The sequence below is a fragment of the Phaenicophaeus curvirostris genome, chromosome 6, assembly GCF_032191515.1.
Source record: "Phaenicophaeus curvirostris isolate KB17595 chromosome 6, BPBGC_Pcur_1.0, whole genome shotgun sequence".
In the NCBI taxonomy this organism is placed as follows: domain Eukaryota; kingdom Metazoa; phylum Chordata; class Aves; order Cuculiformes; family Cuculidae; genus Phaenicophaeus; species Phaenicophaeus curvirostris.
In genome coordinates, this window is record NC_091397.1 from 42,266,086 (window position 1) to 42,292,773 (window position 26,688).

General features: G+C 44.2%; 2 protein-coding genes across 2 annotated transcripts in view; one reads left to right on the forward strand and one right to left on the reverse strand.

Moving 5' to 3' along the window:
• SLC25A38 (solute carrier family 25 member 38) overlaps positions 1-26,688 on the forward strand; it is a 55,753-nt gene that overhangs the window by 24,245 nt on the left and 4,820 nt on the right. The window lies entirely within an intron of this gene.
• The window catches only part of TMC2 (transmembrane channel like 2), a 33,728-nt gene continuing 19,632 nt past the window's right edge, over positions 12,593-26,688 (reverse strand). The window contains exons 15-20 of the mRNA XM_069859973.1: positions 23,939-24,006; positions 22,879-23,118; positions 21,060-21,185; positions 16,169-16,247; positions 13,950-14,070; positions 12,593-12,846 (exon numbers count right to left, since the gene is read on the reverse strand). Coding sequence (XP_069716074.1) covers positions 12,593-12,846; positions 13,950-14,070; positions 16,169-16,247; positions 21,060-21,185; positions 22,879-23,118; positions 23,939-24,006 — 888 coding nt within the window. The remainder of the gene's footprint in view (positions 12,847-13,949; positions 14,071-16,168; positions 16,248-21,059; positions 21,186-22,878; positions 23,119-23,938; positions 24,007-26,688) is intronic.

Here is a 26,688-nt window from a genome sequence, read left to right on the forward strand (position 1 = left end):
GCATGGCATGGAGAGGTGTGCTCTTGAGTGGGAACTGCTCCTGTGGTGGAACAGCAGTTCTGGTGTCTGTGTTACTGATACCTTCCTCAAAAACACTGCAGTAATCCTCAAAAAAAAGTTAATTCATCTGCTTTAACTTGAGGATTATATTTCTGTGATTAATGGTAATAATGGGAGGCAGACCCTTCACCAAGAGAAATGGGTGTTCTGTTGGAGAAGTTTTTAAATTGGATCCTTTCTTCCATGTTTCTGCAGTCTCACCATTTTCTATTTCTAACTTAAGCTGTAGTGACCAACCTTTAAAGAATGTATTAATTTGTTTTCCCTTAGCATGTGTGCTTGTTTACTTTTCCTGTAAGATGCCCGTTAGCAGTAAAAACACCTGAAGTATATGATGTATATTATTGCACAGTATCTGATCAAAGGAAGCTTCCCATTGTGTTTGTGTGCTGTGTGAAGCTACTGCAATGTCCAGTGAGAGGTGGATCCATACAGCCTGGAAAAAGAGGATCGGGAATGGGATCTCTGCATGTGGATTCAGAATTACCTGTTGGGGAGAACTGAGGTGGGACAGGAGAGCTCATTTGCCTGGAGGTCTGCAGAGGAGGTGAACTGCAGCCGTTTAGAAAAGGAGGCAGCCTTGGCTGCACCAGCAGAGGGCACGTTGCAGGAAGACTCCTGCAGGAAAGCTATGTTCTTGAGAATACTTGGGGCACGAGGGGAAACGAGGGGTCAGAGGAGGCAGTAGGGACATGGCGGGAATCGATATCTGTCACATCTTCTATGTGGCAAATACCTTGCAAATATGAGCTATTTAGGCAGTGCAGAGGAATAGGAAAAAAAAGCTAGGAGTTTCTAGAGACTGGCTTTTCTGTTGCAATTTTCTGGTAAATACAATGCTGATGTTGAAAAAGGACAGCAGACAAGTTATAACCATCTTCTTTGGATTGATTTAAATAGACATAAGATGGCTTGGGCCGCGGTCTCTGTGTAATGAAAACTTTTCTTTCCATTGAGAGTCTGTCAGTGTTGCCTTTCTCCACAACATTTTTGCATGAGGGTAGCCTTTCTCTTCCTCAACACGAGAACTGATGTTGCTTAACATCACAGAATCCCCCTGGAGAAATGAGCTGTTGAAGAAGTCCTCTTTACCAACATGCTGCTGTCTGATCCATGAATCTCCTGCATGAGTTACATACTTTCTAATAGTCTCTCAAATTTATGTGGCCCTCATTCCACAGATGTTCCTTTTCCTCTCCAGTCATTTCTTTGCCCAAATAATGACATATTTTTAGTATCAGAGTATTGTTACAGGATTACATCAAGGCTTTTCTTCTACAGGAAACAAAGGGCTTTGTGCACAGTTGAAGAGATTCAGCTCTGCTTAAATCCAGACTGCAAAAATGTTTCACTCTTTCCATCTGTAGGCTGCTTTGCTTTGTGAAATGATGAAGATGGTTTAGGATGATTGATGCTGTCTTTTAGGGGTATGGTGTACTTACTGGAAGCCTGTTTATTAAAACTAGTGTGCAGTTTGTAAGTAAGTGTAGAGTTGTGTGTGTGGTTGGTGAAGTCGCTTCATGGCCCCTCTTGGGAGGATTCCTCCTCACCCAGGATTGTCAGCGTGCCGCTGGATTGTGTCTTGTAATGCCAAGTTATTTTTCTGTCTCAGGTTAATAGCATCCTGGGACAGAGAGATTTTACATGAAGTGAAGCACATGGTAAATTCACGCTTTTTTCAAACTCGGCGCTCTCCAAAGCTATGTATTCTGAACCTTTCAGGACACAGGAACCCTGCTTGTCTTGAATACTTGCCTCCTAGTAGAGGAAGAACAGCATTTCAGATTTGCATTGTAATTACTGTTCTGCAGCTTCAGAAGAGACATTGACCAGCTTTCCAGGGGAAATTTCTTTCCTCTAGCCAATGCTTGGCTCTGCCAGCTCCCAGCCCTTGCAGCCTGGAGTCTGTGAAAAGCTCAAAGCCTGAGTTTGTGAAAACTTAATCTGCATTGAGTCTGTATGGCAGATAGAACAATGTGTTACAGCTCTGCGTAGCAATGGGAATGAAGAATATCCTTGATTATCAGCCCTGCGAAGAGGTGTACCCACCACCCTTACTGTGGGAGCTTGAGTTTTTAACAGCAGGCAGCTCAGAAGAAGGGGGAATGGACACATTGCATGAGCCAGAATTGGATGCTGAGGACTTGAAAAGTTAACCTTTCCGTTATCCAAAGGGACTGTACACCTACCCGCCCTATATGTAGGTTAGGTTTTGATTTAGGATTATGCAAAGCAGAGAGCTCTGTGTAGGAAGCGTGGCACATGATGTGATTTGGAGCTGATCTGCCCTGAGGACAGAAATGTCAAATGATGGTGTAAACTTTTGTGATTCATTTACACTAGCATTGCTCATTCCTGTGCCATGGCTGGAAACTCCGCAGTGCTGCTGTACAACCTAGAAAGCTGTTATGGAGCTCACATCTTTTAATCATCACTTGTAGTGCTGAATTTGTTAGCATCACCTGAGAAGTTGGTTCTGGTCTCAGAAACTGTTTGTCACCTCACCTCTGGAGAGCTGAGGGGATGCTGAGAGTGAAGGAGACGGTCTGAACAAGGTCAGGATGACCATACCAGCCTTTTGCCACTCTCAGGTGCAGGCATGTTAACAAAAGTGCCTTTCTGGGGGCAGGCAAACACCTGAACATTCCTCCTGCCTGGCAGGTTTCAGGTGGATGATGGTGATGGATTGGAAAGGGTTGTCGGGCACTGACACAGGCTGCCCAGGGAGGTAGTGGAGTCCCCATCCCTGGAGGTGCTTAAAAGACGGGTAGACGAGGTGCTCAAGGACGTGGTTTAGTGACAGACAGGAATGTGTGGACTCGATGATTTAAGAGGTCTTTTCCAACCTAGTGATTCTACGAAAACGTGAGGGTGCGGATCATTTCCAGCACCCCAGCAGATGGGGCTGTTACTCCTGGTATGTTTGTGTTTCTGCTGCTGCAGGCAGCCTGGCCAGGGAGCATGGGAAGGATGGTCAAAAGCTGCTTTGTAAGCACACCTGGGCCTTTTGAGGTGAGTCCCTGCTGTGAGAGTTTTCTTGCTCCTCCTAAATATCCCAGCTGCTATTCAGTGCGGTAGGAGAGACTTAATACCATTACAAATCACGCGGCTGTGGGAACTAGCGGAGACGTGTCTTCAGCACCAGCATCTGTCTCTTGCAGCTGGAGCAGAGCTGGTCCAGCTGGCACTTGCCCTGCCTCTCATCTGGCTTTTTGGTTTCCTTGAAGCAGGATGGTGCCCTCTCACAAGCATCATAATACACTTTTTGTAAAAACACCCGAAGACTACTGGTTTTCTATAGGTTTCTATAGTGTAGCAAACTTGTCTCCCTGCTCTGCTGCCAACCTTGGTCTTACTGTTAAATTCCCCTAACAGAGCAAGTATGACCTGCTGCTGGCTTTCAGTGCAGAGAAACACAGTGCTTCTAGTTGCAGATGCCTTGGAAACTTTCTAGCTCATCTATCTTGCTTGGTTTATTGTTTCCAGCATTTCTAGAGTGTCTTGTCTTCTCCCTAGTACTTCCAAAGCTCACAGGTACACAATTCACTGCACCTGCTGGCTTTGCCTAAACAGGGAAAAATAATCAGCACAAGTAGAAAGGGAATCAGAGTGCGTACCAGTTTTCTTTACTTGTTATTGTGCTTATAAGAGGCTCTACTTTGAGAAGCAGCATAAAAAACAAAGCCATACTGCTTCCCTCTCCATGGAATCTTTTCTCCATTAAGCCACGTGCCTGCTCCCAGCTGTGTTAAGGTTTTACAAGCTCCAGGTGCCAGGGGCTGGAGTGTCTCCTCCCCTTTGTTCAAAAGGACTGGTGTGAGGTAGGAGTGAGCATGTTGTTGGCTTTTTGTGTGGCTTTGTGAGGCAAATCCACTTTGTTTAAATACTGCAAGCAGCCAGCAGTGCTTTACCAGCTCCTTCAGGAAGGCTGAGAAGTCTTGCAATGAGTTTTTCTGATTTCAAGGTTTCAACCACTTGAAAAGTTTTGAGATTAATTTTAAGTCTTAGCTTTGTTTGCCTAAGCTTGGCTTGAGTTCCTTGTTGACTTCTTCACTGCTCCTTCACCCTGTTCTAAATTTTATTTTCCTTCTGTGAAGGCTACGTTTTCGTTGTTTTGTTACAAAATGAGAACTGGGATTTCTTGAGCTGGGCCTTGAATACAGAAGCGGGAACTTCATTAAAATGCCAAATCTGAGACTTGTGATATAAAATGCTGCAAGTGATCAATGCTGCAAGTTACTGAGACTGTGTGGTGCCCAAGCGGGATGAGTGCACTGTGGAGCTATCCTGTAGCGGCAGGCTGGTTTGTGCTGCCTCTGTGATCCAAAAGATGGAGGTTGCTCTGTTCAGGTAAGTGTCAAGCCTTTGGGATAAGTTTGGGGTAAGTGGTGGTTGCTGCAGGGTGAGGAGGGCTGTCCCATCCTGTTGGTGTTTGTGGACCTGTTAAGGCCAGTTTCGTGATGGGCGTGGTTAATAGATGAGATGGGATGTGATTCCTAAATTCGGATTAGATTTCCCACACTATGATAAGTCTGTGTGAGACATAATCCAGCCTAAAATCTTGCTCTTCCTGCGTGTCCATTGACTGGTGGGCTTCTCTAAGCAGACAAAATCTGTGCTAGTTATGCTAATCTGATCCCTTGCAGATGTGTATTGCTTGAGATTCTGATCTTTCCCAGTCATTGTTTTGCTTCAAAAGGAGCCTTTTCAGGAGAGCTGAGGGGAGGTTGTTTAGTTTTTACCTTCTATTTGTTTGGGCTGACTTTCACTTTCTGTATTTGGTGTAAGTATATCCTCCAGATCTTGCAGTATGGGGTTGGTGGTGACTGCTTTGTTTCTTCTGTTTTTGTCCTCTTCACGTTGCTGCATCAATAAAAACCCATTTGGTTTAGTTTGAAACTGCAGATGTAATCCATGAAATGGTGGCTTAGTTTCATGGCTAAGTGCTTGTTGGTGTGAAATGTAATCAGTTTGCCAGGTTTAAAGTTCTGAATCTTGGTCTAGTGACCAAGGATTTAAAGGAAAGTCAGTCTATCTTAGGCAGGATTGAGAGCCAGGGAAGCAATGGCTCTGAGCTTCAGGCTGGTGCCTTGACTGACTGGAGAAGAGAGCTGTGCCCCAAAACACCCCGAGGCTCCCTTCTCACCCACAGCCAGGAGGAGCAATAACCTTGTGAATACTTTTAAACGTTCCTTTGGGAAGCTCTGCCTTGCATCCCTTATTCTTCCCTCTGAACACAAGTCCAGGATGTGCCAGGAAAGGGGCACTGTGCTGAGTGCTGGTGGCTGCCAGTGCTTCAGGCTCCCCTTCACCCAGAGAGGGCAACAACGTGAAATGCAATTAGTAAATGAACTGTGACTAAGAGGGGTTGAAGCAGCACCATGTTGGGATGTGCTTTTGGCTGGGAGGTCCTTGATTTGGCAGCAGGGTGGAGGGAGCTGGGGCTGCCTGTCCCCACACAGACTGCGCTGGAGGAGATGGTAGCTGTGGGGTAGGGTGGAAGGAAGAGGATCGTGTTGTGCCTGTGAGGTCTTACTGTGGTTTTTGCTGGGGTGGCAACAAAGAGTTTTGCATGGTGTTAGGGCTAGAGTCCCACCCCAAGCCCCCTATTCCATTTGTGTGCGTCCCTCTTGTATTTTCAGATAGAATTCTTTTCTCCTAGACTCTGGGTTGGAGGAGTGCTGTGAGCAATGTATGCCCGGTTTATCCCCACAAAGTGATGATTTTGGCTGTTTGGTGGATAACCTGTTCAAATGCAATGCTTGGCTTTGGCTTCTGTGACGCTATGGTAGTGTTGCATACCGAGGTTGTGACTTGTCCTGTGCCAGGACAACTAGATTAGCAAGCAAAATGTCTTTGAAGCTACTTACCATCCATGTTGATGACATTAGGGGGCATGTAAGAGGCTGAAAGGGCATGTGCCTGACACTTGGCTTTCCCTGGTGATGGGTTACAGCAGATTTCCACTCCTTCTGCATGAGGGGACCTGCTCTGTCCACAGGTAAATCCTCAGGGCAGTGCAAAAGTGGAGAACCACTGATGTTTTTCTGCTTCTGTAGCACAATCCCATGCTGTGTGGGAACAATGGCCAATGTGTGGAAAGCTGAGCAGGAGCTGTGGAGGGTTTCCCAGGCTGAGCTGCAGCTGCTTGTAAGGGAAAACTTGCCAGCGATGTTAGTTGTATTTGTATATGTAGTTTCAAAATGCTTCTACAGCCTTCTCCAACAACTGCTGGGCTTTCTGGAGAGAAGTAGATTGGTTTGCTGGGGTTCTCTACAAAACCCCTGCAGCCCTGACCTTGGGATCATTTCCCCACTGATGGAGCTAGGGGATCTGCAAGCTGCCGCAGTGCTACTGTGATGGCAGCGAAGCTCTGCTTCATGTTCAGGCAGTGGTTGTGCTGCCATGCCCACGCTGCTGTAGCAAAGTGCTCTGGGTGATGAAGAAGGAATGTGTTTTATTATAATTATTTTTTTTCTCTCTACCTGAGCCTGAGTCCTCCTGGTACTTGATTTAAATAAATCTGATAATAACCTTCCTGTTTTGAAGATCCTAAACATCTGCTTAGGCACTGAATTATTTACTGCTGCTGCTATGCAAAAAAAAAAAAAACAAAACCAAAAAAAACCCCCAAACCAAAACTCAGTCTCGTATGTGTGAAATACTTCCTAATTAGAGGAAGGTTTGGGTCTGCAGACTTTTGCAGAAGAAGCCTTGGCTCCCTTAAAGAGCTTTGCTTTGAGGGAGGGAGGATGGGGGAGGACACCACTGCTTGTGATACTTCTGCAGCTGCTGTTCCCCAGTAAAACAGGGTTATTAACTCATTTTTAATAATGTTCCACCTACTACTAAGTTGGTGTGCACACTTGATCACTGTGATGGTTTGCTCATCCTTGAGCAGTCCAGGTAGCAGTGCTATGCTTCTGTGATTGTTTTTATTTTATCTTCGACTGAGCTGAAGTTATTTTTTTCTCTCTCCCACATTTCCTGGAGAGAGATGGCATTGGCAGCTTCTGCAAGCATTGCACAATTCCCACTAGAAAAGCGATCCTTGCTTCTGTTCCTGCTTTAATAACCTCCAACTGTTTCCTTGCCAAAAAAAACTTAATTGTTTTTATGAGGCAGGGGTGGGTGCAGTGCAGACCCCTGTGCTAGCCCCGAGGGGCTGCTGCATTTCTAATCCATCTGCTTGCTGTGCCTGGGGCCAAACCCTCCTGATTTCCCAGCTCTGTGAGCCCTCCTGCCTGGGTCTGATCCTTGGAATGGGGAGGAAGACCCTCTGTGGTCGTCCTTCTCCTTGGCTGTTCTGCCCCCTCTGGGTGGCTTTCTCATATCTGGCCTTTTCATGGTGGTTTGATGCTGATACACACAAAGTTTTTTTGCCTGCTGGAAAATGGCATTTGTCTACTTGTCCCTGGGTGGCTGTGGTCTTCTCCCTTGAGCCGTACACTGCCATGGGAGGATGCTCAGAGCAGTAGCTGCAAACATATCCCATTACCTCAGCGCTTTCCAGTTTTGCTGAGAATCATGAAGGAATAATGCAGAAAATTAAGATTAACCCTGTAATATTTTAAAATCTGCTCTCCTTTATCTCGATGCCTGTGTGGATATACGTGTACGCAGACTTTTTTTCTAGCATGCGGGAGCCTAGTGGCCTCCATTTGACTGCTTAGAGGAGGCTGGTATTCCTGGCTAGCACCGCATGGTTAAAATTTAAGATTTGGAGACGATGCTCACCACTGGTGGCTGGATGACTGAACTGAAAGGGACCCAGGGATGGGGTCCTGTGGTTGGAAGCGCATGATTGCAGCAAAGCCAAGCCTCTCTACATTAACTTGCCACAACATAGCATTGTGTTGGTATAGTCCATTTAAAACATGATACTGAATTCAGATTCAGCAATGATTATGTCGTGCGAGTAATGGGCTGGGACCTAGAAACCCTCGATTTCCAGAGTTGCCTTTTTCCCCAGGGAAAAACTGCATCTGAGCGTTTCTGAGTGATAGTCTTGGCTGCAGATGAAACCAGGCTGCCACCTGCCAAAGGACAAGCTGCTGCCTCAGGGCTTATGCAAGCAGCAAGAAAGGCATGATGGAGAGGAGAAAATCCCTGTGGCTGTCAAGCTGGAAAGCTGATAATGTTGCATGCAGCATGAATAAAAATGGGGGGAATCACTCTAAAGACTTTCAATGAGCACTGCATATTATTTTTTCTTGTCAGGATGCTGCTGCTTTGAAGAGACATGATTTAGAGGTGCAGTAGGGTCAAGCTGCAAAGGTCCTTGTCTGACATGCTTTGGTGGCAGCAAAAGCACCTCATGTATGGGTACAGAGAGGAGTTTGAGCATAGTAAGGGTGCAGAAAGATGGACGACCTGCTGCATCCGTGGCCTGCTTGGGTCAAGTCAGGGGCCTGACTAGACTAAGTCTTAGTGCATCTCCACCAGTGTGGAAATTGCTGTGATGCTCTTGGCTGTGGTAAATCCTCTGCCTGGCTGAGTGCGCTGAGGAGTGTGCTTTGTGATGTGGAGATAAGCTGCAAAAATACTGGTCTCCATCACTAGGAAGTTTCTCTGGACATGAGGAATGGCTGCCAGTTGTCTTCCTTACCTGGATTTGTCAGTGAAGGTTTCTCAGGGTAGGTCTCAGCAGGTGCCTGTGCTGGTGCATCCCGTGGCTCCTGTTCCTACAGTGGCTATTGCAGGGTGAGGAGCCTTTCCGAAGCTGAGTATTTTATTTAGCTTAGGACACCGCTCCTTAGTACCTTGAAAGAAACCAAATATCCTTCCCCAGAACAGTGGCTTATTAGCTGGTATGAGGAAAGCCTTCTTCCTCTGCCACAAGCAGGGCTGTGCAATGTTTCTCTCCTTGGAAAGCTTCATATAAGCAAACTAAAAATACAAGCTCAAATGTTTTGAAGTTCTATTTTGGAAGGAATTTATTTTCTTTCTGGAGGTAAAAGCTGATTTTTCTGCTTTGGAAAAGCCAAGACACCAAAATTACAGTACTGAATGCAAAAATCACTGTATTTTTGAATGTACATGAGCTATTTGGACCACTTTTCTGGTTTTATGAGCAAACCCATTTAGTGGTGTCTGCTATTTTCTGCTTATTTATACGGAAAGCAGTGTATTTCATAGAATGGCTGAGCACATTCTATGAAATACACTGAGCACGCAGGAAAGATGTGGCTAAATGTCACTTTTGACCCTTATAGAAGTAGGCATGCTGGCACCCCTTTTACGGTTCATGTTAAACCATGTGTTTTACAAAACTGCTCTTTTTAATTTTATTTTTCGTTTAGTGAGATTCCTGTTCATCAGTAACAGCAAGCAGATGCTCAATCTTTCTGTGCTCTGTCTGGCCATGGAAACTAAAAACTGATTCCCGTGAGGGCTGTCTATTTATAAACAAGCCTTTGGTGAGAAGAACAGTAAAAGAATGAAGTTTAGATATTTCCTTGGATTTTTACCAAAAACGCTGCTTTTGGATGAAGCGTTTGAGCTAGTGACAGTAGATGATATGAAAAATTTGCAATGCAGAGGGCTTTTCTAGTTATATATGAATGCAAAGTATGTGTTATGTGATACATAACTCCCAGTATACACCACTGAGCTTTCTTTTTCTCTTTCCCCTTGAAGTTCTCCTGAGTCCCTGGGGAAGCTTGGGATGTATATAATCTTCCAATAAATGCCAAGGGAGGAGGTGGGGGGAAAAAAAAAATCAATGCCCTGTTCTCAGACAAGTACTTATTGCAGTTCTTAACAACAGAAAAATGGGGATGAAACCAAACACTACTGAATGCTCCTACGAGTTCGTGAAGTTTAACCTCCAGTTGCATGTGAGTTATAGGTAAACAGGATTAAAACTCAGAAAGCAAAATAATAATTTCAGTCAATATGAAGACCAAGAGCTGGCATTTTTAAACCTGTCACTATTGTTGTGCTCTAACAGAGGAAATGGAGTAGATGCAGAGGGTTGCCACTGGTCTGCAGAAATCACTGTCTATCTGATACCATCGCTCTCATATCCTGGAACCTCAGAGCTTTCAAAAGACATTGATCGATGGGTGGATCTAATGTATTTTAACAAGAGATTGAGCAAACCTTGAAAGATTAATTAACTAGTGGGCACTAGTGTGGTCCAGAGAAAAGAAAGTGCTTTGTAATGCTCAGTAGTATTGCAAGTCTTGGGGACCCGATTCAGAGAGCATTCAAATACTGAAATAGTTACTCATCCAGATCTAAGTCTGCCACTACTTCTTAGGAGTTCAAAACCCGTGTGGAATTCTCTAGGGCTTTTTCATGATTTTTCTTACTGCCCTTATATTCCTTGTGCGAATAAATATCCTCCACTGTTCTTCCACGTGTACAGATATGCATGCACATGCACGTTTCCAATCCCCTTCTGTTTTCTAGCAGAGGTGAGTGAGACCTAACACTACATCTGCCCTTGCCAAATTGCATTTTAATGTGAGAATGAGAAGCTAAGAGGAGGGAAATCCTATTCCTGTACAACCATGTACAACCATTTCCTAAGATACTGGAGTCTGCAGGGCAGACTGCTTGGGCTGAAATCAGGGCGTCGTGTTGCTTCTACAACATCCTTCTGAATTTGCAGGCTGGCAGCACCTCCTCCTGCACTTTCTGACCAATATTTTTACAGACCCCTGCAGAGAAGGATGGAGGAACAACAGCGTGTGTAACTTGGAAAAAGGGCTTCTCTTGTCCAACCCTTCTCCAGTTCAGTGACTGGGTATCTCTGCAGACAGGGATGGCAGGAGAGGCAACTGCAGCTGTGTGGCACCAGCAACTCTTGCAGCAAAGAAGCAAGACTCATTTGTCCAACCCAGCTCAAAGAAACATCCTTCCAAATCCAGGAAATAAATCTGATGAGCAGCTTCCCATATGGAGGCTCCCTGGGAGAATGAGCGACCCTGACCATTGCAGCGTGTCTGGGAACAGCCAGACTGACTGAGCTCCTCACAAGGGAGAGCTGTTTCTACAAACAACCCATTAACTTTCATGTATTTGAAAGCACAATGCAATGATTTAACTTTTGAAGAAATTCTGAATCTGGCTTTTATATGACTCTCACCTGTATCTCCTGGAAATAGTTCTCTAGGGCTCTGATCTCTTTTCTAAAACACAGACATCGAAAACGAGCTAAGTCTCTGTCTACAAATAAGAACGGCACAATATTTAAGATCTTAATTCCTATGAGGATTCCTATGAGGAATTGCATGCCTAAATACTTCTGTTGGTTTGGACCTGAAAAACTGAATCCTTTTCCCAGTCTGCCTCGCATCTGGCCTAACTGGACTCCTTTGCCCAGCTCCTCAAATGTGGGTATTCCCAGACTGAAGGTCAAATATTCTGTCAGGCCATAGAGGAGAAATAAGTTGCTGAGTTCCCTTCCTGAACGTATTGTATGACGAGTTTTGTGACATTTAGTGGAAAAGTTCAAGGTGAAAACCTTTTAATTCCAAATATCCCAGCTGCATTGGAATTGTTACTAGCTGTATTTATAGATTTGTTTTTACTGAAGAACATCAGTTTATTTCCTGTAGAAATTTTAATGAAGAACACCACCATGTGAACACTAGATCTAAGCTGGCTGAGATGTGTTTGTGTCAAAACTAGGAAGAAATTATACATGTAAAAGAGCAGGTCAACCCAGAGAAGTTCTGCCACGGAGTTATGGGAAGTCCTGTAGATCTTGAAGATACGAGCCTTAAATTTCACCAGAAATTCCTAGCTGGTTATAATCAGAAACTAGGCCAAAGCACTTTTAGTCTTTCAGTTGTGCTAGGAGGTGCCCCAAATTAGGAGTTGTATCTCAGCACTGAACTAGTGCTGCAGCTACTGTTAACAGACTGTGGAAAGAGGAGCCCAGGGAAAGTAGTGGTGAAAGGCACAGTGGGGTTGAGACAAAAAAAGATGATAGTTTGTACGAGATAGATTGGAGGAAGGCTATCATGAAGGATGAAATGCAGCTCTGACAACACCTCCTCCTGTGCTGGTCTAGTAGGTGTCCTCTACTCCAAGTAGCAGCTGCCATGCAGCTGAACATGAACGCTCTTTTTTTTGGTGGTGTTTTTTTAAAAGAATACTTAACTCATTGGGTGGAGAGACAGCAAAAATGACCCCTTTGTTAAAATGACAGGTAAATGCACAATACTTTTATTAACTGAAGAAGCCTTTGAAGAGACTGACAAGCACTCACACCACAGAGCAAGCTCACTGTGCTGCTGTCGGCGGCCACAGCGCCGTGTCCTGTATGTGGTAGTTAACCACACTGTGGCTGATTTTCATCCAAACTGCCTCCTGTTTCCTTTGTGATCAAAATCAGCTCAGACATTGAGGGAGGCAACTCCAAAGTACTACTAAGCTTCTAAACAGAGCTGATTTAGGTAGTCGGTGTTGAACAGATACACTTCATCACGAGTGGATGACCAACGTACAGTGATTGTTTCCTGTGACAATTCATGCAGCACCTCTATTTTAATGTCAAATGAGAGAAACATTTCTGAGCTTATCGAGCTGCATATGAATAGCGTGGCTGCCCTCTTCCCCTCCCAGGGAGTGGTCCCAGCGGGTAACCCCTAGGCCTGGGCTGGCCAGGGTAAGGTGCCCAGACACCCACCATTGGTGGCTGCATCATGAACACGTGTGGCGGCGGGGTGAATGCTGCTCCTCTCCCACCAGTCATGGGGTTGCCATCCAGGGCTGTCGTGTTGCCTTGTTTACTGACAGGGCTGATTCTATTAGGAGATTCTGTTTTCCTGTCTGGAGCAAAGATTATGAATGTTATTTTCTTGCGAACAAACACTGCCTTCCTTCCACATGCAATAACCCAAATGCATGGTGGTTTCACATCTGAGTGAAGAAACAGTAAGTAAGGCTGTTAGCCCCTGGCCAACAGCCACTGTGAGTCTCTGCTGTCCTAGCCCTTTTTCTAGGTTCTTACTGATGTGTTTCTGAGACATGATAGTCCTACCAGCCACGCTGGTACACATCTAGCCATGTGGTGGTCATGGGTAATTACTGATTTTAGTTTTTATTTTCAGTGTATACACGATACTGCCAGCACTATTTCCATTTATAATAAATGAGTGCCTGGGTCTGCACTGGGGAGACTCTGCATCAGGTCGGTCTGAACTTTCCAGCTTGTCTTGGCCTCTCCAAGAAACAGCCCATCTAAGTGCAAGAGGGTTATGGTGGCACTAAGTTTGCTTATCTACATCAAAATAAAAATAAAAAAAACTTTCACATAGTGCACTGTTTCTCACAAAGAAGAGCAAGAGGCTCTGGCAGTCAGGAAATGATTAGCTTGGACCAAGCCTGGAGGATCTTCCTTCCTTGAAAATGCCCTGGTTCAGATGCCTTCTCCCCCATCTTTCTCCCCAGCAAAGGCCCTCCTCAGCAGGGCTTACTGCAAGCATTTATTTGCCCTAAGAAAGATGCAGTCCTATACAATGTTTCTGTCTCATTCATAATGAATTTGCCAATGAAAACTTTAATTTGGAGAGAAGTCTGTACCTGATTCAAATCATGAGCCCAGAACAACACTGGAGTTTCAGTGTTGTTCCCTTAATATATTGCCAGTTTCATTACCAGCGTGGTTAATAGATGGGATGTGATTCATAAGTTTGGATTAAATTTCCCACACTATGATAAGTCTGCGTGAAACATAATCCAGCCTAAAATCTTGCTCTTCCTGCGTATCCATTGACTGGTGGGCTTCTCTAAGCAGACAAAATCTGTGCTAGTTATGCTAATTTGATCCCTTGGAGATGTGTATTGCTTGAGATTCTGATCTTTCCCAGTCATTGTTTTGCATCAAAAGGAGCCTTTTCAGGAGGGTTGAGGGGAGGTTGTTTAGTTTTTACCTTCTATTGGTTTGGGCTGACTTTCACTTTTCGTATTTGGTGTAAATATATCCTCCAGATCTTGAAACGTGGGGTTGGTGGTAGCTGTTTTGTTTCTTTTGTTTTTCTCCTCTTCGCGTTGCTGCATCAATAAAAACCCATTTGGTTTAGTTTGAAACTGTAGATGTAATCCATGAAATGGTGGCTTAGTTTCATGGTTGGCCTGGCTAAGTGCTTGTTGGTATTAATGTAATCTGTTTACCAGGTTTAAGGTTAATGAATCTTGGTCTAGTGACCAAGGATTTAAGGGAAAGAAAGTCCGTCTTAGGCAGGATTGAGAGCCAGGGAAGCAATGGCTCTGCTCTTGTTAGGACAAAGCATTTGCTGATAACATGGCTGAGGTCTGCCAGGCTGTCTGTGTATTTCTGCAGCTGCCAATCTGCCCTCCCTGGGGTTTTGGTTTGTTAAAAAGTGGACATCTTGGGAGCAAAGATGTCAGTAATGAATGACAGAGGAAGAGGAGGAAGGCATGGCAGTGTGGCTGTAAGACTGTCTTTGGTTTAATTTGCATACGTTTAGGTCTTCAAAAGGTTTCTTTTTGGATGGCAGAAGGGAGTAAATACTCAGGAACTGTTTCTGCGCAGGATAAGCGTGCTGAACAGGGAAGGGAGAGGCTGCCCTCCCTTATGCACTGAGAAAGCTTGGATGGACTCCACTCCAGATCCATCCCTCCTCCCAAAACAGTGATCTCCTAATGGAAGGAGCTGTGTGCTGGAGCCACGGAATGTAAGGCTACTTGTAGCCTTGCTACAGCAAAGAGCTTTGAACGCACACAGCAGCCTCCATCCATTCGGCAAACCTGGCAGATTTTGAGTGCAGTCACAGGAGGTCTCTTTGAGCTCAGCAGGTCCTTGTGTTGGGGTGTGTCCCTGGTGAGATCCAGTCACTGACCATGACCAGACAGCTGCCATCCCTTGCTCCCTAACCAGAAGGGCCAATGCTTTCCCCCTACCCTGCTGTGTACCCATCCTCTCACTAGGCTTGGTTGTCTCAGCAAACCTACAGCAAACCTATGCCTGTGGGATAAAGATAGATTAAGGTCTGTGCAATGGCAGGTGCTTGTCTGAAGGTGTTTCTGTTCCTTTAGGTTGGAAGGGACATTAAAGATCATCCAGTTCTGACTGTAGCATGGTGGCTTCCAGCTCCTCCTGTTTGTTACCCAGGCTTTGTGCATTTGTATAGAGGCACTTCAGCTGGACTGCTGGTTGCATTGACTTCTTAGTGGACCCTTTATTTATCTATAAGGTGTTTTGGAGAAGTTTCTTCCCTGACACCTACTACCTAAGTCTCGGTGCTTACATCCTGATTTCTAATGTTGCATTGATCTCTGTTTTATGCAATGTGTTTCTTGATGTGGCACTGCTTCTTTGGCTTCCATCGTGCCCTGAACCAGTAAAATGGCTTATACCAATCTTTTGGTGGCATCATACCCTCTCCTGATAAATGGCTTGATACTTTGGACACATCCATGTAGTACAAAACAGCACAACCCACCAGGAAAGCTCTGGGGTAAACTGGTGCTGCCAGACCAGCCGTGGCCCTGGTAGCAGGACACCTTTGCTTTTCCTCATTCAGACATCTGAACAGAGCTGCAATTTTGCAGGTATTCTGCTGCCAGACTTAATTCATATTAGTTCAGAGGTCCCTTTGTTATGGTCCTCTGCATGTTGCAACTTCTCCCCCTTCTGGATATCATGAGGTCCAAATCCTACCCTGTTAATTTGAGTCATTGCATCTGTCTGTATCTTGCTTTTCCCATCTGCATGGCAGAGACAGACAGAGCCTTCTTTGTAGAGTGCTTTGGGAATTACTGGTAAAAAATGTTATTGCCATGTTGTTATTTATGCCTTTTTGCTCTTCAGCTTGTACAAAATCTGGCTGTGGTTTTGATAGGCTTATCACTGTTCCTGGGAAATCTCAGGCTCCAAAACATTACCTGAACCTTGAAGTAACTTATTTTTGTAGGTGGAAAGCACAGTTTATGGGTAAATGTACTATAATTTTGATGTTTGAAATAGTAACTTATTATGGAATGTGACCGCTTGCTGCAGTTAGCCATCAAACGCCATCAGAGAGGCCACTAATGTGTTCAGAAGTGAAGAGCAATTTAAAAGCATAGGCTGCACATCAAACTTGAAGTGCATGGTATTTCAAAGCTAGCTTTTCATATCAATACTTACCATTTGCATTTTCTTCTTCAGCTCCACATTGGCGCGCTGGTATGCTTTGGACACAGCATTCAGGTAGTAGATGGCAAGGCTACAAAAACAAATGTGTTGCTGTAGTGGTAGTATCAGGGAAGAAAGTAAGTTTCACAAAGAGGGAATATTTAATTTTTGCCTACCTCCTAATCCCTAGACTTCTCCATCAGCTGTCTCCAAACTGCCTTTTGAGGCTCAAGGCTTAGGAAAAATTGTAAGATGGACTGAGCCAGCCCAGTAGCTCACTTCTGCTCAAACAGAATTAAAATGACCAACCTGCCTTGGCTGGCCATGGGCTCCCTCTGTTTCTTTTTCACTACCTTGGCCCTTGGGTCTTTCCTTGATGGTGAGACCATTCAACTCATTGCCTGGGTGAAAACCAACTCAGCTGATAAAATGCATGGCTTTCTGCTACAGCTCAAAAGAAAACCAAAACAGACACCAGGTCATACAGAGAACTCATAAAAAACAAGGAAACAAGGAAAACAGTGGCAGGCAACAGTCCTCAAGGCACAGACTGCCCTTCCCTCTGGCCAGGACCAGCTGCCTCCTGCAGCTCAACAAGGGCCTGCTGGGAGCAAGCAGAGATGGGAGCTGAGAGTGAGCGGGAGGCAGGAGTCAGGTTGAAGCAGAGCCACCAGCTTGGTTTTTTTTTTTTTTTTTATGATCCCCTTTTCTGCAAAAAGAGTATGCCAAAGTCAAGGACAAAAAATAAGCCAAACTGGAGGGAAATGAAAGGAGAGAGAGATGGCAGAGGGCATGCTGGCAGCCAGCCTTTGGCGCATGGGGAAGCAAGTGTTTTAAAATGTGCCCAAGCATCTGGGGCTGTCTTGCCACTGCTGCTAGTCGCCAGCCAGTAGCATTTTGTTTGTTAAAAATGTCTCCTGCTTTTGTAGGCTGCTTGTATTATTCTAAATTATAAAAATTATCTGCTTGGTAACTCCGAGCCATTCCCAGGAAAAGTACCACCCCTTCAGTTCATCACTACAGATATTTGGTTTTTAAAGTGAAGAGGAAAATTCTCCTGTAAAAAGGACAACAAAAACCCCTAAACAAACAAACAAACAAAAAAGAGGTAGACTTAAAAAAAAAAAAAGTTTCCTGACAGTTCATAACGCCCTTGTGTTGTTCCAGCCCAGGCTCAGCATCTTCAAACCATATCAGGATGAGATACTCTGGAAGGCCTTTCTTGAGGCTTTTTACAAGGATCTATCTGGAGGAAACACTTTCGATTCCTTTTGCCTAGCGTTAACCCAAAACTCATTGATTTTGAAAATTGTTATTTTTGATCTTCTCTAAGAATGCAATAGTTTTATTTCTTCTACATTGTTAAACTCATTGCCTAGGAAATAAATTTCTTTGGAATCCAGGGCTTTGGTGCTTCTCTGTTGTGATCAGCCAGGACATAAGTGCCTGGAACACTCCTGTTTTCATAATGATAACCGTATCTGCCTTTTCAAAGCCATCTGGGATGACACATACTTTGCTTCTGCGGTGCCTAGTCAAGTTCATTGGGTAACTCAGCAAATCCATTCCTACTCCTTTTTCAGTTCTTTCTCACCCTCTGTATTAGCAGCCAGCTTCCTCCCCTGCTGGCTCCTGTGTTTGATGGGAAGCATGTGAACTCACCAGGTCCCTCACCCAAATGCAGTGAGGTATGGAGCCTGCTCTGTCTGCAGGCTAAGCCTGAGTGAACGATCCTTTCTTTACTGTGGGTTTATTGTTCAAGGGAGGCTGAGTTTGTCCAAGATTGAGCTGCCCTTAAGGGATCTTGGGAAGGAGAGGGGGAAGGGTCAGTGCCACAGAAATGGGATTTGCGGAGACGCCCTTGTTTGCTGTTCAAATCGGCTGGTTCCCAGAAAAGACAGAGCAAAGCCACGTCCTGGTCTGATTGTGAGCAGCAGCATGAGGAGCTGTAAACTTTGCTGGGAACTCAAATAAGAATTAGCAAATTGAGTCTGTTCACTTCTAAGGGAGTGCTTCAGCTCTACCTGCCTCTAAAATGAGCCTGGGGATGCACCCTTGTACTTAAAATGCTTATTATGGATACTACATGGCCCTGGCACCTCTCTTCTGTGGTTTTCTGCTCCTGAAGAGCTGCGGAGAGAGTGTGGGTCACTATCCTTCACTAGCCTGCATGGCAGTTTTGAATCTTTCCCTCCTTCCCCTTGATGAAGTAAGGTGCTTCTAGCCTCTTCCTAGAAGCTGTGCAAGCTGCAGCTTGAAATCCTACTTGTGACCCAAATGGGATTAGGTCACAGCCTATGTACAAACTATCTCCACTTCTGCTTGCTCTGTTTCCTTTCCCCTTGTCCTCAGACAGCTAGAAACATGACAGTAAATTTGACACCTGTGTGACCTGCTGGACCCCATAGTTGTCTGGGACCAAAAGCCAAGAGCAGAAATAAATAGAAGAGGCATTTTGGATTGCACCTGGAAAAGGTGAGGGGCTTATCATGGTTTGAGAAAATGACTTAATTCAGTCCATATAAGTGGAAAACATGCTGTTTGAGTGCTTGATATCAGAACCAACACTGTCCATTTACAGTCCACCTATTGCCCTTTGTAGAGGCTATGTGATGTTCAGGCTGCATTGCAGGTTGCTTTGCCTGCTGCCTTGATAGCTGCCAGATCGTTGCTCATCACAACCAAATGAAGGTCCAGCAGCTGCATTTTGCTGGTTGGGTTGGACCCTGTCTACCTGTCAGCACCATGGCAGAAGTAGCAGCAGATGCTGAAGACTTATAGGGAGAAGGCAGGAAAGTGGGGATTTGTGTGTGATTTGTAGTTATCTACTTTCTGGAGAAAATGGTCAAAGAGGCATAAACCTAAGTTCCTGGCCACTGATAACCATTGGTTGCAGGACTGTAAGCAAAAGGAGTGTTTATCTTGCTCTTCTGGCAAAATTTTAGTTGGACTAATCAGATTCTGTTTCCATGTGTATTTAGGTCATTTTTGTAGGTGTACAAAGATGATGTGCTAAATTTGAATCCCTTACTTGTAAAGCTTCTGACGTGAGAAAAGGACCCAAGCCTTAGGAAACATACTTGTAGGGTAGCTATAACTTTGTCTGGGATTATTCCACAAAAAGTTTATGTACATGTAGCCAGCAGTACTTCTGTGAGACTCCTGATGCTCTCTGGGCATGCAAGAGCTACTGCCAAGAAGATGCAGGTCTGACCTGTCCAGGTACCATGGAGGAAACCACTTTTTTTTAGGGCTGTGATTATCTCAGTGAGACTGGAAATCATAAATATCTAATAACCTCAAAGTCTGCACAGGCAGTGTATCTGGGTGGAAAACAAGGATGTTTTAAGTAACACAGGCATAAGATATCTCTTTCTTTGCAGAGGACATTAGAGCAGAGCTAAATAGTGCTTCGAGGAGAGATGGACCATTAGGACTGTGGTGTGGGAATAGCCCACACTGGGAAGAGGTGAAAAAACGTGCCTCTTCAGCAGATGAACTCGCTTTGTGCAGTTCTTTCTTCTAGCTTTCAGTGGAGGAAAGAGCAGGAGTCTGTCACTGAATAAAAACATGATTTTCAAATGTCTACTGCTCTCCCACCACCTTTTTGGGGAGTGGGAGAGGGGCACATCACAGCCTCAGAAAGCTGACCTGCAGCCCTTCTCTAAAGGTCTTCTATTTTTGGTGGATTAGTTCAGCGATTTTCATCTCGTGTTTGTGGTGGCATCTGCTAGTGCTACTGTGAAGCATGCAGGAATAGAGATAACTCAGTAATATACTCAGCAGTACTAGGGAAGTACCATGAGACTTCTTGTCTCCTGCGTGTGTCTGATCCAATTCTTCTGAGTGCAGGAGTTACAGTATCTGACCATATTTATTCAGGTTAAAATGAGCAAAGTAGTTTGAGGCAGGCAGAGGGATGACAGGTCACTTTCAGATTAATTGGGATTTTTCACAGGCTGTTTCTCTAAGAAACTTTGTAACACGGGAACTCATATTTGATTTAATTTCATGACATTATCTTCAGGGTAACCTACACAGAATGAAGGATCACACTGCCCAAGAGTGGCTGTACTGAATCGGCCCAGAGGGGCATCTTCAGTAAGTGTGGATGTCCAAGGAAGCGTCTGAGCAGGCATGCTTATTTAATGTGGTCCCTAACCCTCTCTCCATGTGCCACTGTTTAGTCTGGAGAGTTCAGAGATGCCTATAAAACTTGGCCATGGCTCTCCCACTCAATTTGATAGCTATGGAAACCTTGAGAACAATGCCAAAAGTATCTTTAAAAAAAAAAGAAAAAAAAAAGAGAACTGCCTTGATCCTAGTGCTGCTGAAGGTGCTAGGGGTTGAGTGTGGTTTCAAAGCTGAAATGATCAGAAAGCAGTGAAACAAATTCTAGATGTATTATTTGGGAAAAGAAAAAAAAAACACCAAAACCCAAACAAAAACTCCAACCAAAATGAACCAAAAAATTCTCACCAACAACCCAAACAAACCCCACACCTCTTCATATTTTTGGAATATGTAATTTTTTAATGTTCTGGCTTGGCAGTGCTGTAAATACCACCAGCTGTGACAGAAATTGCTTCTCCAAAAGGCACCAGGCTGAGACTGTCCACTTATTTCATGCTGGCTACTGAAAATTTTTCACATGGAAGCTGTGACAGCTTTGATATCAATGAGGCCTCTGTCAGCAATGCGTTTCATCTACAAAGTTGTGTTTAATTGGTTTGGGAAATTAAATTTTGGGAAGTAGGTCTGGGCGAAGGTGAGTAGGGAGTATGTATCTGCCCTGCTCTGGGCTATCTCAGCAGAAGCTTGTATTTAGACCTCACTAACATCCCAACATATTTTTCCACTTCCTACCCCTGTGCTGGCATGTGATAATGCAAGGAAAACTTACACCATGAGCAGAATTGCAGGTATGATGAGTCCAGGATTTGCCACATAGCTGAAGATCTTGGCAACAAAATCAGGGAAATCGAGCTCAATGGTCTCTTGAATGACATCATACATCCTTTTCTTTCCACTGGAAAGAGAAACAGCCAGTTAAAGTGCATAGATATTTCCTGGAGGGACAAAATAGCTCCTAATCTAACAACGCTAGAGTAGTATGTTTCTTCTCTTTCAGTGAGCACTAGTTTGCTGTTGGCTACCAAGTATTTTGAGATGCTTTAATTCTAAATTTTCCATTGGTCCAGCTATTCCCCCCAGCTTCTGTTGATTATAGGAATAATCTTTGCTAGGCCAAATTGCTGCTGGAGTTAATACATTTATTTCCGCACGTGGCTCCTTTATGAGTTTTGACTCTTTATCCCCTTGAAATGTATAAAATCCTATATATTGCTGTAACCATACATTTTTGATCAGTATCTTGTTAAAAATGGCCTTTTCATGGTAGAGATGACTTTCTGTATGCAAATTCCGTCTTTCTGGAATAATCAGCCAACTTGAAGAGCTGCTGAGTAATGACAAAAATAGCAAGCTGTGATTATTGCTTAGTAGGAAACTCAGTGAAAGAGTCATTTCAAACCGGATTGATAAAGCAGATGAGAGCATTCTATGTGAAAGGAGAACAGTCTGTAAAAGGCTGGATTACATAATCGACCTTCTTCTCTCCCCAGCATCTCTGGGCCTGTGAATTCAATCCAACGAGTCCTACCCTACATCTTTAGGCTTATTTCCTCCTGGGATCTTGCAGGATTCTGCTCAGGAATGTGTTGGGCTTTGTCCCGATGATGAGAGTCATTAAAGACAAACTCGGCTAAACAACATCCCAAATTCATCATCTGCCTTAAGACCAGGAGAGATGAACTTTCAGTTGAATTGAGAGGGTGTACCAAGGGTCTGAATCAGGCTGAGTGGCTTTTGAAGAGATGATTGGGTATTAAAATAGCTCTTTCACGTTGCAGATTAGTCATCTCCAAATAATGGTGTGCATGCAACAAGTTTCTTGTCGGCTTTTCTGACATTACTCATTGACACGTGTCCTTGGTGTAGAACTGAGGGAATTTTTGTCTTTTGCCTTCTCCCCCGAGTCTTTTAGCTTTCTATTGTCATTTTCCATTATTAAGTGTATAACCTAAAACAGTACCTCTACAGAACAATTTGTTCCAAGCTGGCTCCTTGCTGAGTCAGACTCAGTGGTCCCAGGAAATAGTGTTGCTCAATTAAATTATACTTTATTGGCATGTTAATTTGGTCTACTGAATGCTCTGTGCAGTGCTGATTCTGTCCTAATTAAAAAAAAAGTAATTTACTCCCCACCCCACAACTCTTCACAAAATTGCGGAATAATTTACGTTGGAAAAGACCTTTAAGATCCAACTGTAAACCTAACACTGTCAAGTCCAGGCTCAGATCTATCAACTTCCTGCTGTTTTCCAACAAAATTCAATGCATAAAATGCATCTCGTGCTGTGGGAGTTCTTGACCCTATGGAGGGTCTTAGAAGGAGGCTCTGGACAACTGTTCTGCTCCCACATTCTTCCTGAGAGGCTTAGGGGTGTTCCCATTGCTTTTTTTACTGTGGGCTGCACCCTGCTGTCCCACCACTGCTGTGCTCTGGTCCTTTCATTGGTATGTGTTGCCTCACATTGCTAAGAATTTAGCCAGATGCAGAATGGAGGCATTTCACCATCTCTGCTGGAGTCTTCTAACTTTATGAAAATAATCCTACATATAAGAGTAAAAAATTGATGTTTTGGGCATTTTGGTGTTACCTGAACGGTCCACAGTCAAAGGAGGGAGGCAGGGACATGATGGTGTAAGCCACAGGCAGGAGGCTGAGAAACAGGATCAACAGCAAAAGTCCCATGTAAAAATTATTAGACTTGGAGGCTTTGAAGACTCGTTCATGAGGGACATTGCTGCTCATGACAGCCCAGCACTGAAAATACATGGAGGTTAATAAGCGCAGCACATTTATACCCACGAGCCCTGGTGCGTAAAATGATCCCATCCTGAAAAGGAAAGGAGAAGTACAGGTGCTATTTTTTGACAGACTGGAAAAGTTTTTATTTTCAGTAGAAGGAAACAAGGTGGTCATGTGGTGGCAAGTTTGCCCACAAATAAAGTCTGAGTGGGCTGGTTTGTGCCACCACTCCTGTGCTCCCAGAGGAGAAGCCACCTGCATCCACACTAGGGTGCGGTCTCAGGCCCCTCAATGCTTGTAAAGAAACTTTTTTGGTTTGTGATAAAAATTGATTTGGGATAGCTTGGAAAATACCACAAGAGAGTATCCAACAGGGAGAGACATCCCTGAGTCTGCACAGATTTTTTTAGTAGGGAAGAATGGGCAGAAATCATCAACCCATGGCAAAAGAAACTTTGCTTCCAGAGGAGGTGAAGGTGCTTTGTGCTGTTGCCTATTGTTGCTTGTGCAGTCACAACAGGGCAGTTTTACCCTCTCTTGGGACAGTTTCGGGATGTCCCTCTCCTGCCTGACCTGCTCAGCTGGCCCCGTGCCCACCCTTGCATTGATAAGTAAGCCCGTGATGCCCCCACAAACCCTTTCTGGTTTCCTTCATCTTCATACATTTTACCCAAGTGGGAGTGGGGCAGGATATGCAAGACTGCTCTCTGCTGCAGTTAGACCACTTCTACTCCTCTGGGGTAAGTAAATTTGCTTTCTAAAATTTCCACTTTTATAGTCAAGCGCCGAAGCCAGTCAGACAAACCAAACCCTGAAGTTTATTCAAAGCTGTCTTGGAAGATTTCTAACTCCATCGGCAGGTTTTCTAAATCATGCAACAAAACCAAGAAAATAAGGTCGTATCTTACCAAATCATTCCTTGGTTGAAGACCAAACCCAAAACATTGCCACTAATGTCAAATTCCGCGTAGGATGGCTGCATGGGGAAAGAAAGAAGAGTTTGTTGTTGCTAGAGGTATCCACTACTGTTTGCTGCTGTGTACCAGGATGCTTATTTAAAACTGGTATGAAGGGATTTCTGGAAGGGGTCCTGCTATATGAGTAATGTTTGAACGATCAACAGCAGTGCGGGGAAAGAAAAATTGAAGCTACTTTGCTGCAGGCTGCTGCTTTTCTCTTGGCTTGCTCAGAATCAGAAAGCTATATGGAAGTGCTGAGAGTTGCACTGTCTTTATATCTTCTCCCTACTAATATAAAGCCAGCTGCAAGCAAAGTAGCCATGGCACAGGATGAGGTTTTATACTTCAGCTGGTGCATCTTGCTATGGACTTACACAGTGGTAAAATATTGAATGTTTAAGTAGTGGTAAAGATGATCTGGAAGGCAAATGCTACATCAGATATCTGTGTCCTCAGTTTTGCAGCAGTGGACTGCTTGAGAACAGGAACAGAGGGCAAAGGGAGAGAAATATGAGGGAATATATGATCTGATGGGCATCCAGTGGCATTTTGCTTTTTAGCAGCCAGTAGTTAAAATGCTGCTTTATATGGAGCAGCCTGTCTGATGTGAGTGCTAACGGTGGTATGTCCAGAACAGGCTGCTCTAATCTTTTGACTGTACTTGTTATTTTACAAATTACCATTCTGATAGATTTGCCTATGATGAACCTGCTGTTTCTTCCACATGTAACTCCTTTTGTGCACATGAAACTCAGATGACTTTTGGCAGTTTGAACTATGTGTAAAGGGTTTCTTTTAAGTTTTCTTAAAAAAAAAGTTGGTTTTTTTTTATTTTTACTTCAATGCAGGAAACACTGTTCTAAGAAATGGCAGGTGATGCCCTTATATGCTCGAATTGTCCTGTGTAGTATGTTTTTTTTCCCACCCAATTTACACGTACTTAATACTGTTGGCAGTTCATGAACATGAGGTTTAAGATCTTTGTCTTTTATGATGAAAACTCAAAAGAAGCCTAGTCAGAATCTTACTTTGCTGACTGCTCACAGCTTTAGGAAGGGATGGGTGTAAACATTGTTTTCTTTGTTCTTTGGATTCTAGTTCATTTCTACGTCAAATCTTAAGCTAGAGGTTAATATTGCCTTCTTTTTCCCATGAAAACAAAGACAGCTTCTAGTACCTGCTGTCCTCCGCTTTGAGTACTCCTGTGTAAGACGACTGGGTTAAACAAGAGACTTATTCACTGTATGCATTAGAAAAATGTATACAATTGTGCCGATGCCCATGGCTAGGTAGAATTAGACAACTGTTACCAAACCTCCTCTCGCTCCTTTTTCATTCCTGGGCCAGGGGAAAAAAATCCCTAACCCCTACTAGAGCACCAGAGGAGTAATACATTGAATATATGAATCTCAAAAAGAAGTAGGAGAAAAGAAGGAGGGAAATCCATAGTGATTTCTTCTTTCTGTTACTACCACGAGAGTGGCTTGGCATGAAAGGAGAGTTTTGCCTTTGCTAGACTGCAGAGTGAAAACCCTCTAGTGCTGCTCCATATCAAGGGCTGCAACTTCACATTAATAAAACCAGTAGTAATTAATAACAGTCCTAATAAATAAGGGACTTGCTTTGCTCCTTCTGAGGTCTCTGGGGGCTGGGTTGGACTGCTCACCTGCAAAAACTTATCTACTGGGCCATGTTAGTCTGGTTATCCCCTGACAGATTCTGAATAGGGTTTGTTTCTCGGTGCAAAATCACCTCACAGCCTGCCTGAGCTGGCGCTGAATGCCATGGGAAAGGAGAGAGGGAAGTACAGAATAAGCCCTAAAGCAGCTCTTTTAAATTTCACCGAGAGGTGGAAGATGGATGTCCAGGAATTTTTTTTTTCAGTACATCAAGGAATGCCTGCGGGACAGAAGAGACTTCTAGACTTCCTTTTCCATTTGTACAAAGGAGATCTTAAAAATGACAAAAATCTCCATGTGGTATTTCTGAGGGTTGTTTTGAGGAACACATCTAAAGAAAAAAATCAAAGATGGCAAAGCGAGACGAGGACATGTCCTGGAGGAGAAAAGCAGAAGCTTCAACATGACTGTGATCCATGAGCTCATGCAATGAGAGCAGTTGTGTGCTGCTTGGATGCCAGGGGATTCCTTCAAGCTCTGAATTACCCTGGGAAACGTCCTCTGCCTGCCCCAGAAGAAATGTAAGATGCTCCACAAGCAGCAAAATAGCTGCTGGGCTCTCTCTGCCCTCGCTAGACCAGGCCCCTGTAGATAGCTACAAAGCCCACCTCTGCTCTTCTCCAGACCCCTCCTGGAAACCCTCCCAGTATGATAGTCATGCAACTGGTGCAGTGATATAATTCTATTCTTGCCAAGTATTTCCATCTCTGTCTGAATCCATCTGTTTTTTTTACTTCTCAGTTGACAAAATGGCCTTTTTTTGGGTTGTTATTTTGTTCTGTATTGTGCAGCTCCACTACTAGCTGCTTTGGTAATGTAGCCTTCATGAATACCAAAGCGTTCAGTGCTGCTCTGCTACGCGTATAGGAGAGAAGAATGAGAAGTTCCTTGCTTCGTTGCAGCAGAAATAATACCAGCTTCCAGAATCAATCAGAAGATGATGCTGAGACTAAAGCATGCTGCTGCCTGCATCACGGGCAACAAACAGGATGGTCTGGGGCTTTGAGAAGAGGTATAGAA